The 23,855-nt window shown below is 40.5% G+C and overlaps 1 protein-coding gene across 11 annotated transcripts in view; it reads left to right on the top strand.

Annotated features, from left to right (window-relative positions):
* The window catches only part of DLGAP1 (DLG associated protein 1), a 932,188-nt gene that overhangs the window by 672,794 nt on the left and 235,539 nt on the right, over positions 1-23,855 (top strand). For all 11 annotated transcript variants that reach the window (XM_027575621.2, XM_027575619.2, XM_027575622.2 and 8 more), the window contains one exon: positions 12,033-12,247. In XM_027575621.2, coding sequence (XP_027431422.1) covers positions 12,033-12,247 — 215 coding nt within the window. The remainder of the gene's footprint in view (positions 1-12,032; positions 12,248-23,855) is intronic.

Here is a 23,855-nt window from a genome sequence, read left to right on the forward strand (position 1 = left end):
CCCAGTGATCTGGACCCCATGCCCACCCATCACCACCCTGTGCTCACCTTATTCTGTCTCTTCTCACTCCCCTGCCCCGCGGGGCGTCCGCAAGGCAGGCAGCATGGTAAGCAGGTCTCCCCAGTGGGACTTTCTTATTCTTCTTTCTGCTCCAAGCACTTGCCCTACAGATCTCCCGGCTGATCCCCTCCCCATTTGATCTTTACTCAAGGTCACCTTCTCAGTGAGGCCTCCAGGGACCATGCTCTGCAGCACTGCAAACTCCACCGCCCTCCCTCCTCCACGGCACACTCTGCCCCCTCTCCTGCTTTCTTTTTCTCTGCGGTACAGCTCACCATCTAACTAATGTACATTTTACTTAGTTTATTCATGCCTGTCTTCCTCCTTCTCATTATACCTTCTGTATCCCCAGTACCTAAGGAGCACCTGTTTCACAATAATAAGCTCAATAAATAAGCATCGAATGAATAAATCTTTTTAAAATATTTTGAAAGAGGGGCGCCTGGGTGGCTCAGTTGGTTAAGCGACTGCCTTCGGCTCAGGTCATGATCCTGGAGTCCCCGGATCGAGTCCCACATTGGGCTCCCTGCTCATCAGGGAGTCTGCTTCTCCCTCTGACCCTCTTCCCTCTTGTGCTCTCTATCTCTCATTCTTTCTCTCTCAAATAAATAAATAAAATCTTTTAAAAAATAAAATAAAATAAAATATTTTGAAAGAGTCACTAAAAGAAATGGTACTTTTAACTCCACCTTAACCACAAAGTAAAGAAAGAGAAGACCATAATAAAGTTTGGTCTAAGAAACCTCACCTCAAACTCTACAATGAAAATTCCAGTTGGGACATTTCCTTTTGATGGAGCCTGAGCTAGTTTGGAAGTACTGGTTCAGACAGCTACTGAATGTGTCATACTCATCTGTGCACATGTGTGTGTGACAACTCCTGTTGGTTCTGTATCATGCTGCCTAGCGGAAGTGGGTTGAAATATGGCCTTAAAGTGCAAATCCTCAAAAGGCCGTTTCCCCATATGGTAACTATTAAAGTGGAATTTTGTATTACATGTGTGCATTAAGACACCCAAAATAGTATTCTATTCTTTCTGGATGTCAAGAACTACATTCACATCATTTGAAAGATGATGGTTTCATTGAATTAGAATGGACAGTGTTCATGAAGGAAAGATTCTATTTTGGCCCACTTAAATACAGTATACTTTTAGGTGTCATGAATGTAACTTGGAGTAAAAAATCCAAACAGCACCAAGGTGCACTAGTAATTAGATAAGAGTGATAAAAAAAAAAAGAAAAAGCAGGCAATTTTGAGCTGTATCTCTTCTTAAATCTTTTGTTTTATTCTAATAGACACCAAATGGCTAAGTTAATGGTCACAAGTGCAATAATTTATGGCCCATTTGAGAAACTTAGTATCTCAAACTTAGTGGTAAACTAAGGGAAAATATTTGCTGAAATCTATTTCAAAATTTGTAATTTCGGGGGCACCTGGGTGGCTCAATCAGTTAAGCATCGGCCTTCTGGCTCAGGTCATGATCCCAGGGTCCTGGGATCGAGCCCCAAATTGGGCTCCCTGCTCAGCAGGGAGTCTGCTTCCCTGCCCTTCCCCCTGCTCATGCTCTCTCTCTCTCTAATAAATAATTTTTTTAAAAATTCTTGTAGTTTTGAAATTATTAATAATAGAGATGATTGATTTGATGCAAACTAGCTGTTCCAAGATCATCAGACTTTAAGTTCTAAGGGAAAAGATCCATACTCATAAACATTGACAAGTAGTGGGGTCTCAGAACTGCTGAGGGATTTAGAAGATTTTAGCCAACACCAAAATTTAGTATCGATGAATGGTATTTCTACATCTGGGTTTCTGTTGACTTCAGGAAGACCACTAACCTTTCCACCCGCATCTCTGCTTTTGAACACCAGACACAGAATTCAAATTTGCCTCAAGGAATTCAATTTTTGGAATTATAGCTCCAAATAACGGGGGCTACAGTGGACAGATGCCACCACACGTGACTAAATCAACGCTGGCTCGCCTAGCCTTTGCTAGCCAAGGGATATGCCTCCAGTGTGCCAGAAAGACATGTGAGAAATGAACAGTTGCATTAAAAAATAAGAAAGGGCTCTAAATTAGCATATCTCCTAACTGGTCAATGGAAATAAATGTAAGATGCTTACTATGGACCTAAACCTCTGTTTTTTTAATCTTGCTGTCTTGTAAGGATGTTTGTGTTCTTGCTTATATTTCACTAAAACTTGCAGCCAACTACAACTGCTGGATGATGGGTACTCTGTGGTTCTTTCAAGCATCTAACCCTCCCTACTTGTTACAGTTGTCAAAATGTTAACAGCATTGTAGCTCCCAGTAACTTAATACTTGAGTTTTATGTTTAATGGAAAATTGCTAAGTTTTGAAACTTACAGCGAATGATATGTTGAAAAGAAAGTAGAAATTTGAATCAAACCTGCCCTTCAATTCTGAATATGATTTACTAGCTGTACAATTTAGTGTAAGTTATTTAATAGCACTAAGTCTCAATTTTCTCGTCTTTGCAATGGAGTTAATAACAACATAGGGTTTTGTATCACCATGAGATAATGTTTGTGTGTTGGGATTGTAAAATGGCTACCAGCAAGTCCTAAAGCTAATTACTTTACTATGGATGTACCAAATGAGAGAGGAAGTATCTTTGACTCAGCATTCCAAGCAAAGGTTGAGATGCTTGCTTACAGATCAGGCTTAAATCACATGGTGAGCCCTGAGCCAAGCAAGGCAACTGGGGAATGTGATGTGTTGATTGGCTAAGCCAACTGCTGTGCTACTCCTGAGACACATGGACCTCAGGTGGGTTTCCTTCTGGGGAGGAAGGGTTCTCCAGAGCAAAATCATGGAGATGTGACTACAAGAACCAGAATTAGAACCAGGGTGGCAAAACCCACAGACGTCCCCTACAATCAAAATGCAGGGCAGACAAGAAAGAAAATTAATTTTCCTCCCCTGTCCTCACATTATACCAGCATGTGGTATCTTAGTTAGTACTTCTTGATGTGGAATCACAAAGCATCTTCACGACAGACAGCAGCCCCTTTGTTGTCAGCTGTCACCTCACTAACATTTTCTACCAGCCCCCAAAGGCTCATGGACCACTCCCCTCCTTTGAGGCGTCACAGACCTTGTCCCTTACATTTCTCCCACAATGCCTTTTCTCAATGGCATCCATGCACTTCACACATAGACGTTCAACTCCCAAGGAATGGTTTTATGACCAGGGAAGATTTTTAAGAACAAAGTACAAACCCAGTAGGTGAATCAAAGGTACTGAAATACTTCACTCAGCTTGACTTGCTTTAAAGCTATTTTTCCATTTTCCTTCATCTCTCCCCCAGATTTGTCCAATCACTTAAAACTTGTAAACCCCTTTGAGACCAGAGACTGTGCTTTATAAAATGCTTTTGGTGTATTTACCCAGCACCTACTATCGTGCTAAGTACCCTGTAGATACCTATAAATGTTGGTGGGTGAGAATAATTCCATAGGTTCACAGTGACCGAATCACTATTGCATTGTACTGTCAATAAAGTTTTGTTTAAGAGTGTTGAAACATTTTTATTTGGAGGGAGATATAGCAAAGGGACTAAGCCCTATTTAAAAAGAGGTAGGTATTTACTCTTGTCCTAAAAAGGTCATGTTTAAGCAACCTGAAGCAAATTAAGTTTTGCACCCCCCCCCCACCTCGGGCTTCATGGGGAGTTAGAAAGGGCGGTTGCCAGGGAAATATGATTGGAAAACACCAATCAGACCTTGGAATCTGCACATCGCGTAATTGTAATTTTCCTATTCTTGCTCTTTTTTTCTGCTTTTGCTATGAGAAGAGCAAGCTTAAAAGGCTACAGGGACATTTATGCCAAGTCGCATTTGTCAAGTTGAAAGCTGTGTGGAGCAGAAAAGCAGTTCTCCCAGCTGTAAAGAAGATGCAAAGGACCCGAGTGAGTAGGGAATCTGAGAGCTCACTAAAAGTGCTTAGAAGGCGGAGACATTCACGCCATTTCTGTAACGTAGTAGGCAGGCACTTGAAATCCAGGGGGAAGCCTCCTTACCACTGGGGTGTGTGCAGGCCCCCACAGCCATCCTTGAAAGATGTGGCTGTCCTGCAAGTTTTCTAGTCCCCCCAACTGTCCCACAACAGTAGTTGCTAAGGGCACCAGGAAGACAGCAAATGCTGTTTTACTTCTTAATTATTTTAAGTATTTATTATTGTAAGCCCTCTTCAACAGTGCTGGCAAATTAGTGACAAGATAATACTTATGCTGATTTCAATAGCTACATTTTATGTTTATTTTAAAAATAAAGTACAGTTGAGTGGGAGCATGCCCTCCCTTCCCCAACCCCATTTATTTGTTCAGTGACTTACTCAATGTACTTTCATCAGAGGCAGGGTGACATTAAAGCTTTGATGTCAGGCAAAGCCAGACTCCTACTCATGATTACGACCTTGAGATAGTCATTTCTGCTTTTTGAGTCTAAGTTTTGTAGCAGTAAAATGAACAGAGTAATACCTATCTCATAGGACCGCTGGAAGTATTCACGTAACAAAGGTATCTCCTCCAGCCCTCTGAGATTATTCCAGAAATGTCAGATTATTCCATAAATATCAGCCTCCTAGCTCTCCTTTCATAAATACAGTTTTTCCTCCTCATATTTACCCTTCTTCATCAAGCTCAGGTAAGACCCAGTAGGTTGACCCCCTCAGCCATAGCCAAGCACCCTCATTTACCTGGTTGCTTTAGTAGAAACACTAAATTGTTGAAGAGATCCACGGCTGCTGAGGAGAGCCTTGCGACGATCAACCTATTATTGATGGCCACCACTTTAATCACTGCTCTAACTTGCTAGATTGCTTTTATTCCTATCTCGTCAATTAAATGCCTAAATTATTTCTCCCCATTTCTCTGGTTCCTGACGAATTAGAGCTTTAAGTCCCACCTCAGCCTTAGATTCGCTGGTTTTCCACCCCAAACCTCTGCCATCCAGAGCTGCTCACACAATTGCACTGGCCTCCCCTGGTGTATTTCAGGACATACACTCCATTTCAGCTGTCCCAGCTTTCTAAGGGTCTGCATTCCTTTTGTGGCTCTCAGATTTCCCAAAATCTCACACATTTTCATCCCTCCAAACCTCACCATCCAACCTCCCATCTCGAGATAATCCGCTCTGCAGGAGTCACTCCCACATGGCTTCATCTCTCAGACCATCATTGACACAAAACGTCTGACTCTCTCTACATGTAGTTACACTATACTGAGTGCAGCCCAGCAAAAGTGGGGGGCTCAAACCCCAAATCTTGTGGAAGAGCCTTTTAAAAGTAAGCCTTCCCATGCCTGAAATTGTATTTCTTATAACTTCTACTTCAAGGCTTGTAATCCTACCTTTGTTTTATTAACATTTTTTTTCCTCCAGACAGGTCTTAAAACCATAGGGAAGTTTTCTTTTTTTCTTATGTGAAATATGTATTCTTTAGGTTACCATAAAATAACAATTGTGACTCAACAGACAGCCAAGATCTGAACACAGGAGGGGGGCAAGGGGGAATCGCTGTCTGTGAAGAGTAGACCCTATTTTGGGTATAGTGTCAACCTGTACCAACCACTAAGTTCTCTGGACCTCGATTTCTTTATTTGACAGGCTAAGATTAAAATAATTCTTCTTAGCCTTCAAGGTAGTTGTAAGGATGATGAGACATTATGTGAGCTTATGCATTTGCAAAAGCATGACACAGATGAATGCTAATTATTATTATTAATTTGGTCACCATTAAATAGGAACATTAAGTTCTGTGGTTACTACCCCAGAATATATCCATTTCTTGTTTTTATTTTTGCACATGTTCTTTAAAAGGCATCTGATTCTAAGACATATGTTTTGCATTTTAGCATCTCTGATATTGGAATGAATCATATAATCTAGGAAGAGTCAGAGTTTAGTTGGTGGCATTGATTTCTTTCTCAGTGGCACAAAAAAATATTGAGGGTTTTGCACTAGTATCTTCGATTCAGGAAAATGTGGCATTTGGATACTAGAGGAAAGCTGCAGATTAGTCAAAGTAAGAGTACTTCATCTAGTCAAAATGGAAACTTTGTTAACCAAGTGGGGATATGACCCCCCAAAATCAGCAAACTGAGACCCTCAGAACATAAGGCGTTATCTTGGATCATATAACTTTTAAGGGTTTCCCATGGGAAAGATTTTTTCAAGGACCTCTAGTTTATCATAGCTTTTGCTCACAGATCTCCCAGAATGAGTGTGATCCTCTTTCAACTGAGTTTGGGGAAACCTAAAGGGGAAAAAAATTGGCAGCACCAGAAGACAGTCTACTTTCAAAGATCCTAAAAGAGACAAAAACACATTTTTGTGTATGAAATTTTTATATTTTTATATAGGATAACATGTATATTCCATCTGCTTATATTCTTACACTAGAACATCTACTTTAATAAGTAGAAGATGGTCAGCTAAAATGCCACTGCTTTTTTAATCCCCAAGTTATTTATGGCTGGCCATACTTTAAAAGTAGCCATGAAGAGACAGATTTCTAACCTTTTTCTCAGATTTTTATGGTGCTTTGAAGTTCACAAACTATATTCACACACACAATTCTACTATCATGCCCATTTTAGAGATGGAAAAACTGAATCAAGGAGGTGAAGTGACTTATCCAAGGTCACACACATTGAGTGAAAGCAAAGCTGGATTTGTAGTAGGTCCTAGAAATAGCCAGGTAAACCTTAAGAAGCTTGCCCTCCTTTTCCTTTACCTTTTCAACCTCTCCCCCACCTCTGTGACTCTGAGCTGCACAGAGCAGAAACTTCATGCAGCCCAGAGGCCCCCAAACTCCCACTCTTGGTCTGGACAGTTCTCATACATCTGGAATACACAGCTCACGGGTCAAGGTTTTAAAACAAAAACAAAAACCTTCAAATACAAATATAGTTCCCAGGGAGGCTTTTTCCCCCCTCTAAGTTTTCTGCTTTGTGAACCAAAAAGAGGCATTTGGGATTCAATCACTTGGAAGCCAGGCAAGATTCTGGTGGCTCCTCTCTTGGTCCTGCAGAACAGCGATGAGACCCCAGGACAGAGAGCTGAGAGTACTTCCTGATGGGAACTCTCACTTAAAAATTATAGGAGTAGACAGTATATTAGGACTTTATGTTTTTGCTTAATCTATTTCAGTTATGTCCTCTCCTCCTTTGAGGAAGAAGATTGGAAGCAGGCATCAGAGTCTTCTTGGAAAACCAATGTCATCCATCATGAGGGAGCACCTGAGTGCTAACAATAGGGCAGAGCTCCCCTAAAAGAGCTTTACTGAGCATTCCCTATGCACTTGTGGGCATACCTTATTTAATCCATGCCTAACTCTCTATGGGGTAGGAAACAGACAAGAAAATTGAGGCATATGCCTAGTTACTGACACAGCAGGAACTCATATCTGGATAGTCTAGATGCAGAGCTCACACCCCTGACCCCCAGCAACACTGCTTCCACCATTTCAGTGAGCTTACCCAGTAATTAGAGAGATGACACAAAGACACATAAAACAAGTAGTGCATATAAATGCCATTGTGTGATTATGCACATTTAAGTACACAAAAGGACGATGTGGATTAGTTTTGGGGCCATAGAGTCTCCAATACGACCATATAACTCAGCCCTTGTAACGTGACATCAGTCACAGCCAATGCATAATGAACGGGCAGGGCTGTGTGCCAATAAAACCTTATTTACAAATACAGATGGCAAGCTGGATTTAGTCTGTGAGCTATAGTTTACTGACCCCTTATGTAGAGATACATGCTAGAGATTTCATTAAAAAGATCAATTTAATCTGGAGCAGTTGGAGGGAGCTTTAGAATTGTTGAGTTCAGCCTGGAAGGAAGATTTGAGACAGATTTACAAGACCCTACATGACCTGGCTCCGCACCCCTGGCCTCTCCTTGTAACCCTTTCCTCTTGCTGGGTACTCTCCGGTCACACAGGCATTTTCATTCCCAGGCTTTAATTACACACCAATCTCATTCTTATTCTAGAGACTCCGCACTGGCTGATCCTTTTGCCTGGGAGCTCTTCCTAGCTCTCCTCCAGGCTGGCTCCTTTGGGCAGCAGATCTCCTCTGGAATATTACCGCTTTCCTAGGAGCTTCTCTAAGGAACAGGCTAAAGTAGTCCCCCTCTGGCCACATTATTACATTAACCCATCTTATTTTCCTAATGGCATTTATGATTCCTGAAATTATCTTGTTCACTTATGTGTGTGCTTGACTGTTATCTATCTCTTCCTGCACTGCTTCCAGAATGTATGCTCCACAGCATGAGATCAATGTTTGTAACTGTTCACTGCTGTATATTCCCAGCACCCAGACCATGACTGGAAAAGAAACAAGCAAAAAATACTTACTGATGTGACGGAAGAGGGAGAGAGGCAAAGAGAGAGAAGGGCAAGGAGATTGAGAAAAATGCAAGCATGCCCCACTAGGTCATGTTTCATTTTCTCCTGTTCTGTAATTGAATAGACTATGGCTATGATTAGAATGACCCATCATTCAGTGCCCATACACTATTTCAATTAAGAAAACATCCTCGTCCTAGAATTAGAGGATGATAGCACTTGGTTATGGTCATTCTTTGGTCAGAAGCAAGTCTTCTGTATTTCTGAACTGTGACAAGTGGTCTAAGTTATAGACTGGCTCTTCCTGAAATAGAAAAATGCACACAAGTCCTCATTTTGTTTGATCAAAAATAAAGCTCTCTATTGGAGTTTAATGCTTAAACATATGCATTAAAAAGGAATAATCCTTTTTCTCTAGCTCATAACTATTGTTACATCTAAACCTTTATTATATTGATTTTATTATTGTTTCTTTAACATTTGTTGGGTCCAACCACCTCCAAGGTTGGTACAGACATGCAGGACATCTGGCTGGTCTGTCATGAACAAGTGTCTATTTGCTCCAGCTTCCCTTCCTTACTAAGACTTCTATTCCCTTAAACTGCCAGGACCAGTAATACTGAAGCCTTTCTCAGACAGCTGTAAGGTCGTTTCTTTGGATTTCCCTAAATTTTTTCTTTCTGTGCAACTGAGGCAGAAAGACACATCAACTTTTGGCTAGATCCCAGTGGTAGCTGTGGCCCATGATTCTCCTCTCTTCCCTTCAAAAGGGAGTAACATTTCACACTCGGGCCCCTTACAAATTGGTATGCCTTCTTTGAAAATTATACACCCGGTCACTGTCTCCCCTTTTGCTTTAGAGTTTAAAAGAGTCAGAATTAAAATTCTGGCTCAGTTGTAGCAACTTCAGCAACATTATTTTTCTTCTCCAAGATCTTGATTTTCTGTTTCTTTACATTTTTTCCTAGAACTGATTTCTGTATTATTTTATAGGTAATCTTGTTGTAGGCTACCTTTAGGTGTATGAATAATGCATTAATTTTTAAATCCCATTCCATACAGCTTCTTAGCTGCTATCATTTGAAAACTGTTTCATTGAGAGGTATACAGATTAAATACTTTCCAGTTGGTTCCCTTAGCAACAGTTGCAACCCGTTTCTAGTGCCAGCTCAAGTTTCTACCATAAACTAACTTTGGGAAAAACATCTAAACAGAAATTTGCCATGTTTTGTTTCATGATTGACATGACCTGATATAAGTTTGTCCTTAGTCCCTGACATATTCCAGAGACTAATGCTTATTTATGAACTGTGCATCAGTACCGAGAAATGGCCAAGTGCTGTATGCATCATCTATGACCCTCAGGTGTACCAACGTAATTTATAAAATATAATTGCTAAGCCGATAACGAGGTTCTGAACATGATCGTATCTTTGCAGTGAGTCACCTTCCAGCTGAAGGAAAACAAGACTGTTCTAAACATCTATAATTTCACTAAGAAATCTTCCTTGTTGCTATAGTGATTTTGATGCTTTTCAGCTAAAAAAATGAAAACTCTACATTGCTATTACTATGATCAACAAATAGCAAATGGATCAGATGCAATGGATTACAAAGGTGACAGGGGACTACAGTTGTTTGGTTCCGTAGGTGTCAAAGATCATAGCTCAGAAAGAGAGACAGCATCACATAGGGGTCAAGAGTAAGGCCCCAGGAGCTGCCAGGTTGGAACTCTGCCCCTTCGTAGCTGAGACTTATGTATCCCCACACGGGGCTTGATCTCACAACCCTGAGATCACGACCTGAGCCAAAATCAAGAATTGGATGCTTAACCGATGCTGAGCCACCCAGGCACCCCTCTCTTGTGTTTTAGTGGGACATCTATTCTTACTTCCTAGAACCTATAACATTTAGAAACCTGTGTCTAATATGTGTAGGTGTCATTGTGGACAACTTTATGAACCCTTCAGAGTTAAAATTCAAATATTATTAACCATAAAATTTAGGTTAAGTAAATTCTAATCTTTGGAGTCAAACCAAAATGCTTTGAATGCCAGTGCCGTTATGTGTTCTTTTATTACTTGTGTGTTCTTTGGCACATTCCTTAAGTTCTCTGAGTTCTTGTTTCTCATCTGAGAAATACAAAGAAAAATTATGCAGAGTTGTTACGTTGATAAAAAAACATACTGTAAGCAAAACCCTTAGCATAGTTAAATGTTAATAAGAAAGAATGTATTATTTGATGGATAATCAATAAGTGGTTAGCATCAAAATATTAAATACCTGTTTACCTTCTCAATGAAACTTGGCCAGTTCCCAGGAGCCCCTCATGGCTACTCCTTCCCCAACACCATTACTGATAGCTCCTACTTCTAGTCTCTCTTCGGTGCATGTTCCATTTATGGCACCCTATCTTAAACTTGCTGATGGGTTGATCTGGAACTGTTCCCAAATGTGTTTATGCTCTGTCTTCTCATTGCTGTTAAAGCATGTTAAGGGCAAAAACCAGCCTCCTTTGTTTTCTGGTTTCTTTTCATTAAGCCCTATGCAGTGCTCTATGCACCATGGACTGTTTGTTGCTTCTTAATCGATAAAAAGAGTGGTCATTATGCATTTCTTTTACTAAATGGAGGAGTAATGAGATCCTAGGTTGAGTCCATGTTGAAGTGGAAAATCTAAGTGGAACTGAAGAGAAAGTCATAAAGAAGCCCTCTAGAGCATAGTGTAGTGCTCTGCTGGATTCAAAGGAAATGACTGTAGAAAAAAAAGGAGCAGTGTACTAAGAACATTATCTTATGTGGTACCTCCAAGTGGGGACTTAGAATAGGATCCAGCAAAGCAAGAGGAAAAGAACAATTCAGATAAGTAGCTCTACCAGGTAAGTAAAGAAACTCTTCAGGGGTTGGGTGTGTGTGTGTGTGTGTGTGTGTGTGTGTGTGTGTGTGTGTGTGTGTGTGTGTATTCAGAGGCCAAGGAAAATGTAAATTAAGAAAAGGCCACTAGTTTTCATGAGATCATTGGAAACCTTTAAAGACTGCTTTAAGCAGATCTATGGAGGCTGAATTCAAATTAAGAGGGGTTCAGAAAGAATAGGTTATTGGGAAGTCAATGTAGCTGGTTTAGGAAGAAGAGAGATTCAATACAAGACAGTAGAGTTGGGAGGTGTGAGGAAGGTGGAGATAAAACTGAAAGATTCTTAAGTTTTAAATGACAGTTGAAAACAAATAATTGAAAAGTTCAAATAAAACTGTTCTCCTTTCCAATGGCACTCTTATTGGAATTATTTCTTGGAATTCTTATTCTTGTTAGCATGAGAAAAATGAGAAGTAAATCAAAGCCAATGGTTTTAATTTTTCCTAAGACACAGGATGTTTTAAAGATTAGGATGTGGATTTGCATGGATTAAAATGTTTTCAAACCAATTATTACAGTAAAACACCATTATTGAGAAATGAACGTCTGAAGTTTTAGATAATTTATCTCTATTACCCACATTCAGGGTCATACCAAAAAAAGGGGAAAAAAAGGGAAAGCAAAGTGTAGGATTTTATTAAAAATGAATTATCTGTTTTCTCTGTGAATAGGTTCCTCAGGATGACTGGACAGGGTACACCCCTCGAGGTAAAGACGACGAAATTCCATGCCGGAGAATGCGGAGTGGCAGCTACATCAAGGCCATGGGAGATGAAGACAGTGGTGACTCCGACACGAGTCCCAAGCCTTCTCCCAAAGTGGCTGCACGAAGAGAAAGCTATCTCAAGGCTACTCAGCCATCCCTTACAGAACTCACCACACTCAAGTAAGTGTTTCCAACGCTCTACGTCTGGTAGTCCAGCTCCTTGTTTTAGCACCTAGAAGCAGGTGGTGTGACTCCTAGAGTAACCAAGGCAGAGTCCACCCTACAGATGGAGCAGTGCAATGCACTGAATGGCCTACTGATTTTGACCTGGTGTCTGACTTGTGTATCCAGTGCCTTCAAAGACACGGGCATCCAGGTGTGTTCTGCAGAAATCATAAACTGAACCCCAAAACCCAAGAAGAAGAGTTTGAAACAATCCAGAATGGCTTCTGAAATGAATTAAGGCCCCTGGTCAATGAGAAGGTCTATGTCTCTCAACTCTTGGATGTTTTCTTAACCACTAAATCTGCAGGTCAACTCTTCCTTTTAAGACCCTTGAATTTTTCAGATAATTGAGTAATATAATAGAGCAGATGATCTTGGAGAGGCTTATAGAAAGTGGCTAGGCTTAAAAATTGGGTCATATGTGAAGGTTCTTGATAAAGGTTTTTAATTTGGACACTAAATACATATAATTTATAAGACCTTAAAAATGGTTTTGGGGTGTTCCTGACTGGCTCAGTCAGTGGAGCATGTGACTCTTAATCTTAAGGTTATAAATTTGAGCCTCACATTGAGTGTGGAGATTACTTAAAAATAAAATCTTAAAAAAAAAAACGATTTGGGGTTTTGAAAAATATGATTATACGTAGTCCTTACCTCCATTTGTGCTATTTGTAAATAGAGAACAGCACTACAAAAGAAACTACTGAAATTGATTATTTTAAACAAGACCTGATTAAATTTTTAATATTATTTATGGAGAGTAAATCAGAACCTTGGAATATATCAGGGCTTGAATCATCATTTGAAAAATATGGGTAATTCGTATTTTTAAGTGCCTTTTCCCATATTTTGAGGAAATACATACTACTATTCATGTATTCATATTATGCCACAAAATAAAATATTAAAAGACAAAATAAAATAGAAAAAGGCCAAAGCTGTCAGGCTAAGGAAAACAAACTAGATTATTAACAGAGAACACTGAAAAACAGTGGATTATTTTACGATGGAAACATTTAAATAGCAAAATGCACTATATCTTAAATAAGTGGACAGAGGGAGTCCCCTCACAAATTTTTCTTCAGGGAATCATGTGGGCCCTCTCCAGATCGTTTCAATAAAAAATTAATACCAATGGCATTAGTGAACCAACCCAAGAAACGCGCTCTTCTTTCTTTCCTTTGGCTTCCAGTTGCCCTTCCTCTTTGCCTTCATTACTGCAGGTATTTGTTTTCTAGGGCTGCATACCAAAGTCCCACAAACTGAGTAGCTTGAAACAACACACTCCTGTAATGTCACAATTCTGGAAGCCATAAGTCTGACATCCAGGTATGAGCTGGGCCACGCTCCTTGAGAAACTTGTTGAGGACAATCCTTCCAGCCTCTTCCCAGCTTCCGGTTGTGGCTGGCAATCCATGGCGTTGTTTGGCTTCCAGCAGCCGCACTTCAGTCTCTGCCTTTGTCATCACATGGCGTTCCCCCATCTGGGTCTTCCCACAGCTGTCTTATGACACCACTCATATTGGATTAGAACCCCCCCCCTTAATGACCTCATCTTAATTTGATGAAATCAGCAAACCCCCTTTTTCCAAGTAAGGTCATGTTCACAGGTACTGGGAGTTAGGACTTTGATCTATCTATGTGGGGAATGTAAGTCAACCCATAACAGTGCTACACAAGGTCAAAGTGGATCAAGGATATGAAAAATAGAAATAGGTTTTTGTTGTACTTTGACACACTTCACAGAGGCTCAGAAAATTAAATATATATCCATTCTGAAAAAAAATAAAATAAAAAAAAACTGGATTTGTAATAAAGGCAGTCTGCCAAGGTGGTTTAAAATGAGGGTGGCCAGGGGCGCCTGGGTGGCTCAGTTGGTTAAGCAACTGCTTTCGGCTCAGGTCATGATCCTGGAGTCTCAGGATCGAGTCCCGCATCAGGCTCCCTGCTCAGCAGGGAGTCTACTTCTCCCTCTGACCCTTCCCCCTCTCATGTGCTCTCTCTCTTTCTCTCTCATTCTCTCTCTCTCAAATAAATAAGTAAAATCTTTAAAAAAATAAAATAAAATAAAATGAGGGTGGCCAGGGATAACTTCTGGCAAATATCTTCTATGGACTTTAAAATATCTCTCCACTAGAGACAATAATAAGCAGACACAGCCATGGTGTTAATTAACATCCTCCAGAGGACACAAAAGAGGAAATGCTTTGGGCAAGAAAGTCACTTAGACCTTCAAGAACTCAGTTTCCTCAACAAGCAGTGGGATTCCGTAACCTCCAGAGTCCCTTCTTCCACTTTCATATCCTGTTAGTTGATCTATCAGCATGCATTTGTCACACTGGCTGAATGACACGTTAGGTCTCGGGTAATGAGACACAGTGATTGCCACTACTCACAGTGATACCCAGGTATGAGGAGAACAGAAAGGAGCGGAGCACAAGAAAGCTGAGGGGAGTGCTCTAAGGAGGCTGAGGACAGGGGTAGGTGCAGAAATCACCTCTCACAATTATGCCTTGGGCTAGTCTCCTCACAGCTTCAGGGCTGCGGGGGATCTGCTCTGAAGTCATTAGAACCTTTTCTTTTTCATTTTGCTTCCTACAAAGTATCATCTTCCTTCAAGCCCCGGGCCCTATTTTTACAAACATCATATATTCCTTTGACTGCTTCGAGGCTTTAAGAGCAGCAGTTTTTAAGAGTTTTAAGAAAAAGACAAACATGGATAGTGGCTAAGCTATTGGTAGAGAAGGTCAGCTACTTCAGCCACTGAAAACAGTCACTGAGCTGAGTTGAGTTAGTGACTATTTTCTTCCTCCAAACCTACAGAAATTCAAAATGGCAACCACTTTATTGGGGGATCCCTAATAGATTGAGAAACTTCTTTATTTACTCAAGAAGGAATTTCACCAACCCGTCTCTATTCTTTAGCAAGCAAGACAGCATCTGACCATCATTCAAATATGCCCTTATTCTCTTTCCCACCATCCCATTCCCCAGGCTTATTTCCCATAGATCTGTTTGTCTCCATTCATTCCTCCTTGACCTGGTTTAGGGATTCCATTCCTCACTACAGTCTACGTATTACGCTTCCATCATACTCAACTACAGATGAGTCCTAGTGAGTTCTAGTTTAATGGTATTTAAAGAGGCACACAAGAAGACAAGGGAAATATACTATGGAGGCAAAAAATTCAAACATGACATGACTTATAATCACTGCTGTCTTTTATTCCTTAATGATGTTTTGACTCAAGACCATTATTTCTCTAGAAGTTTGAAGCATTCAGTCCCTCATGAGAAAAAAATAAAGATCCCCATATCCTGGAATTCTAGTTCCCCAAAAAAGAAAACTATATTTTTGTTCTTACTTCTTTGACATTTAAGTCAATTTTTTTTCCTCCTTCCTCCTCAGCAATTCACAGCTTTAGGGATGAATCATAGCCATGAACTAAGATAACTAAAATTAGCCAAGTGAGATTGGGGCAACATTTTGTTTGAGGTTTTCAACTCCTATCTTCTGTCAGAAATGTTGGAGAGAAAGCACTCCTGTACTTTCTTACATTGTTTTTCTCTTTTCTATTTTTAAAAGGCATCTTGAGGGTTTATTTATGTCACCTACTCAAGGTTAGTTATTATGTCCTAAGGTCAGTTGAATATTCCAGAGTCCTGAGGAGGCTTCAGACAGTGAACTCCATCTTTGGGCCACAAAATTCCTGTAGCTACTCACTGAGAACGATTATATCTTTCATTGCCTTGTTTCCCTCCACAGCAGGTAACATATCCCTTCACCTCACCACTAGCTTTGCTTTCTTCCTTTGGTATTAGCTAACAATGAACTTGAAATGAATTATCACCCAAGAATATTAGTATTTTCAAATAATAACTTCTGGATGCTTAATAGTGAATTCTCAGGCAAGTTGAGGAGAGGTTTAGGGGCCAGAATTCCCTTGTCACCACACCTTGGCTCTGCTGAATTTAAGTCTTAGTTGGATTTGTTATGATTTGCTATTTATTCTAGCATTGAGACTACTACCCACAACCCTAATTAGCTAAAACTATGCCCAAAGCCCATCTTGGACTTTTCCCTCCCAATATTCTGTAGAAATAACTTTTTAAAAAGTGAGCTGGCATTTAAATTCAACTATCCATTAATCCCAGGCAAATAACACTTTAAAATTTCTTCATACTTCTTTATCCCTTCATCCAAACACTAAGAAAAATTTTCTCCTGGAGGAAATAGGCTCTAACATTATAGACCTCTGAAATTGGCAAGGAGGGCTCCAGGCTTCTGTGCATGTTTGGCTTTGGGGGTGACAAGTTAGATAGAGGTCCTAGCAATTTTGATAAACTATCTAACAAAAGGTTTCAAGAAGGTTCATATTCAGTCCTAAATGTCTTGAAGGTAGATAGTTTTCCATTTTCAGGATGGCTAATCCTCTTAATCTTCATTCTTTTCCTGATCCTGAACGCTTTTTTTTTTTTAACATATATTGTGAAATACTAAATAGCTGTGTGACTTCGGCAACTGGTTTAATGTCTCTCAGCCCTACCCCCCAACACACACCCAAATGAAATGAGAGGCTTAGGCTCTTAGCATGGATGGTACCATTAAGATAACTCCCATCACAACTCCCCCACCCCACCCAAACTTCCAGGCCTGTGGCAGACCAGCATCAACCAATCCCAGCATTAACGGGTCCCAGCACGCTTCCCACTGAACACAGACCCGGTTTCAGAACTCTTCTCAACACAATTCTCCAGCCCCCACTTCCCATTGACTGGTGGCCACGGGGTCCTGCCTCTCACCCACATGGTCTCTGAGAGACCTTTCAGCCCTATGGAATATAGTTGTAAGGATGAGCCCAGAAGATCTGGGAGCTCACAGTTTAAAGACAGAAGGAGCAGTATTGGTAAATAAAATAATTTGAGAAGAGATAGATGGGGTGCTCTCCTACAACTTTAATTCTGGAAATTTAAATGAAAATCAATTTTATATCAGGAACCCAAAACAAGCTTCTTGCTAGAGTCTCTGTTTTTGGTTATCTTTGTATAAACTTCTTGCTCCCTTTTTCCTCTGTAGACATACTGTGTCCTCTGCCAGTTCCTCACATTCCACAAGCTCCTCCTGCCCACCTACAGTTCCTCAGTTCCTTCTCTCCCCAGAAAAAGGGGAGCTGGGGTATATGAACATGAGAGCATTGAAAATCTTTTTCCTAAGGATATAAACCATGTTTAAGAACATAGCCACATATAACATCCCCTCTTTGTCCTAAGTGGTATGAAATGTCTTGTTTTCCTTTGTTGTCTGTTTTCCCCAAATGCTTTGACATTTCTCTCCTACCTGACCCTCAGTATAATTTTACACATAACAGTAGATGCTCTTTACAGTGGAAGAGAGAACAGAATAATGCAACCCGACACTACAATATTGTAACTATAATTCAGGGATATAAACTCAAAATAGGTTCCCATCCTTTCCCGACCACAGTACTTTCTTCTATTACATTCTATCTTCCCAACTCCCCCACCCCCAGCTTCCAAAATGATAACAAATGGAAAACATTTAAAACTAAAACTCAGGCGCCTGGGTGGCTCAGTTGGTTAAGCGACTGCCTTCGGCTCCGGTCATGATCCCGGAGTCCCAGGATCGAGTCCCACATCGGGCTCCCTGCTCAGTAAGGGAGCCTGCTTCTCCCTCTGACCCTCCCCCCTCTCATGTACTCTCTCTCATTCTCTCTCTCTCAAATAAATAAATAAATCTTTAAAAAAGATAAAAAATAAAATAAAACTCATTCACTTGCTCATAGAGAAATTATCTAAACATGTTTCAACCCCTTGCTAGAAATAAACCTCGTTGAAAAACAAAAACAGTAACTGGTACAAGAAATTGCCTGTTATATTCAGCTCAGATCACCATTCCCAGCTCAAGAAAAATCAATTCCTCTTTCGGGTATGAGTGCTCTCCTCCAAATGAGATGGATGTGTGTGAGCACTGTAGTCTGTACCATATCTTGGTCTCTTGCGATATAATTGTTTCTAGAAAAGCCTGTTTGGTAAGGAAACTTGCATAGATTGGCCTGTCCCTACAATGATCATGACCCCAAAGGAAAGAACTACTTCTGTATCTGTGAAGGAGGTGAAAGAATGAGAGGAAATTCAGACACATTTTAGAGAAAGGAAGATTTTAAAACATTGAAGAGAGATTTAAGTTTTAATGTTCTAAATGCCTGACTGAGTGCTAAGGGCTCTACATTCCTTTTTTTTTTTTTTAATCATCATAACTCTAAAAATGAGATTTTCTCCACTTTACAAATGAGGAACCTACATCTCAGGGAGATTAAATAACTTGTCCAAGGTTATATGTCAACTAACAGTCAAAGGGAAGATTGGAGGCCAGGTGTCGAAAGCAGAAAGGATAAGAAGCTGGGTGGCATGATGGGCTTCCCCAGACCACAGAGAGGAGCTACATAAGAGGGGTCAGCACGGAGGAGAAAAGGAAGGTCGCCCAGGTGTGGACACCTGAGAAGCAGCATCCAGGAAAAGAGCTGAACAAGCAGAGTAGATTTGGGGGCTGGGGGCGGGGGGGAGTGGTGTCAGAGGCTGCAGTGAGGTACATCCTGGCCCAGAAGTGCAAGCAGGCTCACAGGCAGCTCAAACACGAAGGGCTTTGAGAAGGTTTTGACTCAGGCTTGCCCTGGGGTGAATGAAGAAAGGACCAAAAGACCGATGGATCAGAGATAAAGGAGGTGTTGGCTGATGGGGGTTACAGGGAGAAGTGATAAGCTCTTAGGAGCCTGGGTTCGGAGGCACTGGGACTATGTAATAACAAACCCTGTCCCTGTATCCGTTCCGTGGCTGTGCGGTATTTAACCTGAGCTGTTTTCTCAGGACCTGGCGAGGCTCCCAAAACTGGAGAGTGTGAGCAGGGGAAAACCCCTGAAGAGGGTTCTGGAAATGAAGATTCCCCAGTCCCCTCAGGTGGTACTGATTGGAAATGCTACCCACTAGCCTGCCAGGAAGACTTGTGTTTGCAGAGAGCTTTAAAATTCTTTTACATTGCCTGTCTACTGGCCACCATGCCTTCAATTTAATATCTACATTCATTATTAAAGCGCAGATAACCAGGTAACAGAGAACACCCTGATTATAATCAGAAATGGTATTCATGTAATCACTCACTCATTTATTCAATACCATTAATATTGAAGTACTGTGGGAGACATTTGTACTTGGTTTCAATAAATTTATTAAATGCTTTACTAAAATCTGGTTTTCCATGGTCAATTAGAAAACACATATATATGTTTTTATTTAGACATATTTTTATATAGACATATTTTGTTTTTAAATCTATATTGTATATAGATAGCTATGTTTTATATAGGCATACATATTTTATATAGACATTCTATTTCTACATATTTATATAGAAATACATATATTTTTAGAGATATACCCTAAAAGATACTCTATATAGAGTATAGACTCGAGTCTATATATAGTGCTCTAAAATCTAAGAATGGTGGAAGAAGGCACTACAGAGAAGTAAACTTAAAATTCAGAGGCTGAAGGTATTAAAGTTTACTATTTTGTTCAGAATTTTTTCTGGTCAGAACAAATCCACTTTACTTGAGAGTGTTTTCTTTTTCTTTTTTTCATTGCACATTACTGTTGTCAGCATAGTCCATGTTATTAGTTTTGCTTTCATTTTATATCATTAAAGCAATCCTCCTCATGCCCCTCAGATGGTAGCACACTCTGAAGGAAATAGAAAAGCTACTTTAAAGGAAGCCTAGGCAGACATATTAGGAACTGCCTCTAATCCTTTTTGGAGGCCGGATGTGTATGAGTCCTAAATAAATGTGCCTTTACAGAGAATGCATATGGAATAGCAAAACCATTGACATTCTTGTATATAAATAAGAGGAAATGAGATCAAAACTACAACCCAAGGATTTAGGTTAGTTGCAAGGAGAAACTTCTAATTGCAAAGTTATTAATTATGGAATAAATTCATTTGGGAAGTTGGAGAGAAATTTTTCCAGGCACTTTTTTTTTAAAGATTTTTATTTATTTACTGAGAAAGAGAGAATGATAGAGAGAGAGCATGAGAGGGAGGAGGGTCAGAGGGAGAAGCAGACTCCCTGCTGAGCAGGGAGCCCGATGCGGGACTTGATCCCGGGACTCCAGGATCATGACCTGAGCTGAAGGCAGTCGCTTAACCAACTGAGCCACCCAGGTGCCCTCCAGGCACTTTTGAAAACAACCTGAACTGTCTCTCTGAGAGCTTGATAATTCTGCTGGGTGCCTTGGGTGGAGTTGAACAGAATCTCTGTGTGAGATTTTCCCGACCTGTGGAGCCTAAAATTTCAGCTGAAGACCAATACCATGTTCTTATTGTGTATATTCATCCTGTATTTTTAAGTGAAGCATGCAGGAAGATGAGATTTCTAGGCACCCACGACTCGCTGAGAACATCACTGTTCTTCCTGACTCTTCCCCTTCTGTCACCTGAGTTACCATTTTCCTAAATTCAGTCTTGAAACATTGCAGCTCAAACTCTCACCTCTTCAAGCTTTAGGGCTTCACGCCTCATTTGTATGATCACAAGGACCAATCTCTCCTGCTGCCACAAGCTTGTCTCTACAATAACTCCTTCTATAGACTCTACCAGGTTACTGAGACATCAGCTCTGAATCCCATTGTGTCTCTGAACATAGTCTTCAACAGCATTCAGTGTCCCAGTAAGACTCCATTCTTGTTGGAGATCTTCTTTCTGCTGTTCCCTTACACATGTTCTATGCTTTGATCAAACTGAGCTACTAATTGATCTTAGGATCTACTTTGCTGGCTCCAGACCCATGCTGGTCAGGATAGGTTAGATTATGCTAGGAGTAAAAGAACAACTCCTAAATAACAGAGGCTTCCAATGACAAAAATGTATTTCTTGCCCATGCTACATGTCCATCTTGGGGACATCAATGGGGAGATCTGGTCACTGTGATCAGTCAGGGACCAAGTTGTGAATACTCTATATCAACAAAGATTTCCAAAGTCACCAAGGCAGGACAAGAGCACAGCATCTTAATGCTTGCATCCTCAAGTGAGACAAATCACCTCCATTCCCATTTCATAGGCAAAAGCTAGTGGCATGGCAATGTCTATCTTCAAAGAGGGCAGAGAAGGCAATCTTACCATGTGCCCAGGACATGAACACACAAAACAGTATTTGACAAGCAGCACTAATGACTACTGAAGTCTATCCTTCTGAGACCAAATATCTGGCTCTCTCCCTCTCCTGCAGGCAAAATATATTCATGCCCCATCACCGCCATCAAAGGGAGAAAACCCAAATCCTAGTCCTATCCTAAACCTCGAAGTTTATGATGTGTGGGTGATGAATGATAGTCTGTAGAGCAGAGAATAATACACTATCATATCTACATCTGATTCAGATGCGGCTCCTCTACACACCTGGAGACCTGCAAACTCTCACAGAAAATGACCTGCCCCCTACACACCCCATTTATCATGGTGGAACAAGGACAAAACATCCACAATAAGGACTTCCATTCAAAGAGAAGATGGAAGACAACAGTAGTCTTTGGTCCATATCAATTCTTCAGTCCTACTGGGGAAGATGTTCAGGCTCCCTACCGTAGGGGACGCAATGTGTTTTGATTAGGCTACAATTCTGCTCCCTAGGAGCAACTTCCTTGTACACTGTTCTGTCTCCTAGCTCCCTGCTCTGGAAGAGTCTTCCATTTCTATTATCCTCCTTGACCATATCCAAAGTACACATCTGGAAATGTGTGCTCCTTGGACCCCAAGAGACATTTTAGGACTCCTCTTGTTACTACATCTTTTAATTTAGGCTTTTGGTTCTTTTAGCAGTATAACTCTCTCACAACTGTAGCTTCTTATCTATGGACTCTGATGAGTTCCCTGTAAAAGTCATCACACTCATAGAACCCTCGTAGATAAAACGATCGTCTTTGTTCTATTTGTTTGCCCTCCCACCCCCATACCTCTAAGATACTTATCAACTTATTAGCTGCTTCCCTTTGAATCATTTTGTCTAATCAAAGTTTTTGTCTAATCAGAGTATTTATCTAATTGCATCTTCATTCTAAATCATTTTGACTCCATTCAAAGGTTTGAACAGTAGGGTGAGGTAGTCATATCCTTGACTTTAACCTTGGCACCAGTGCTAGTTTTCACCATACCTTCTCAGGTTTACCTTTTACAAATTGGGTTGAAATCAGTTGCTTCTTCCAAACCCTTCAAGTCTTCAAATGTCTAGCCTCTCCTTATATAACCTAACCAATTCTTTCTGAATTTATTTCAAACTGCATAATACCTTGTTGAAGGCTGCCAACAGCAACCAACACAGGCTATTAACATCGTGTTTTGTAACTACCTCCACTAGAGTTATGAGTTCAGTTATTACATCATCTACCTTCCAAGTTGTTGCAGACAACAGTTTACCAAATGATTCACCACTGCATAACCTAGATCAGTATGTTTCCAGCCTTTAATAATTACTTGTTGTTTGCTACCAATTCCTGAAGCTATACCCATATATTTTAGGGTATTTTGTTGTTGCTATTCCATGAGTACCCCACTTCTGGTACTAATTTATGTGCTAGTTAGGCCAGACTAGGTTATGCTCTGTTGATAAACAACCCCCAGATCTAAAAGTTTATTTCTTGCTCACAGTATGTGTCCATTGTGAATTGTCAGGAGACTCTGATCATTGCAGTCACTCAGATACCCAGAAAGACAGATGGTATATGTCAATAGGTGCTTCCATGGTCACCAAATCAGAAAAAGGGAATGTGGTGAATTGAGCACTGTTTCCTGGAAATGATGCATGTCATGTTTGCTCACGTTTCATTGCTAAAACCATCCACATGACCACACTAATTTCAGAGAGACAGAGAAGTGCAATTCTACTATGTGGCCAGAAAATGGAGAGCTCGGTGTATTTGGTGAATAGCAATAATGGTACCTCATGGTCTTTGTTTACGTGGTTCCCCACCCTATCCCCCAGGAAAGCCATCTCCTCTTCATCTATTCATTCAATTAAGACTTACTACAGCATATTGCTAAAGAGCACAGGCTCTGAGAGAAGATTACCTGGGCTCCAAATCATAGCTCTGTCACTTCTTGGTGTGTCATGGTGGGAAAATCATTTAACCATTCTGTGCCTCAATGTTCTCATCAGTTATAAGGGATGATAATATTTCCTATCTCAAGAGTAATTGTGAAGATTCAATAATGTAACATATGTGAAACACTTTGAACACTGCCTAGCACATGGTAAGCACACCATACATGTTAGCTATTACCATCATTATTATTATTTTTGGCCACCTACTGTGTGCTAAGCATTGGGATACATTAGTAATCAGGATTGCTAGTATAATGGAACTTACAATGTAATGGGGGAGAAGAGTAGGAAAAAAAACTTCATTCTTTTCAATCTTCCTCTCAAATGTAACCTCTCCCTGTTGGCTGTTATTTCTTCCTCCTAAGAATTCCTGAGGCACTGTCTTCAAACCTT

Source organism: Zalophus californianus, chromosome 14 (assembly GCF_009762305.2).
Source record: "Zalophus californianus isolate mZalCal1 chromosome 14, mZalCal1.pri.v2, whole genome shotgun sequence".
Lineage (NCBI taxonomy): Eukaryota > Metazoa > Chordata > Mammalia > Carnivora > Otariidae > Zalophus > Zalophus californianus.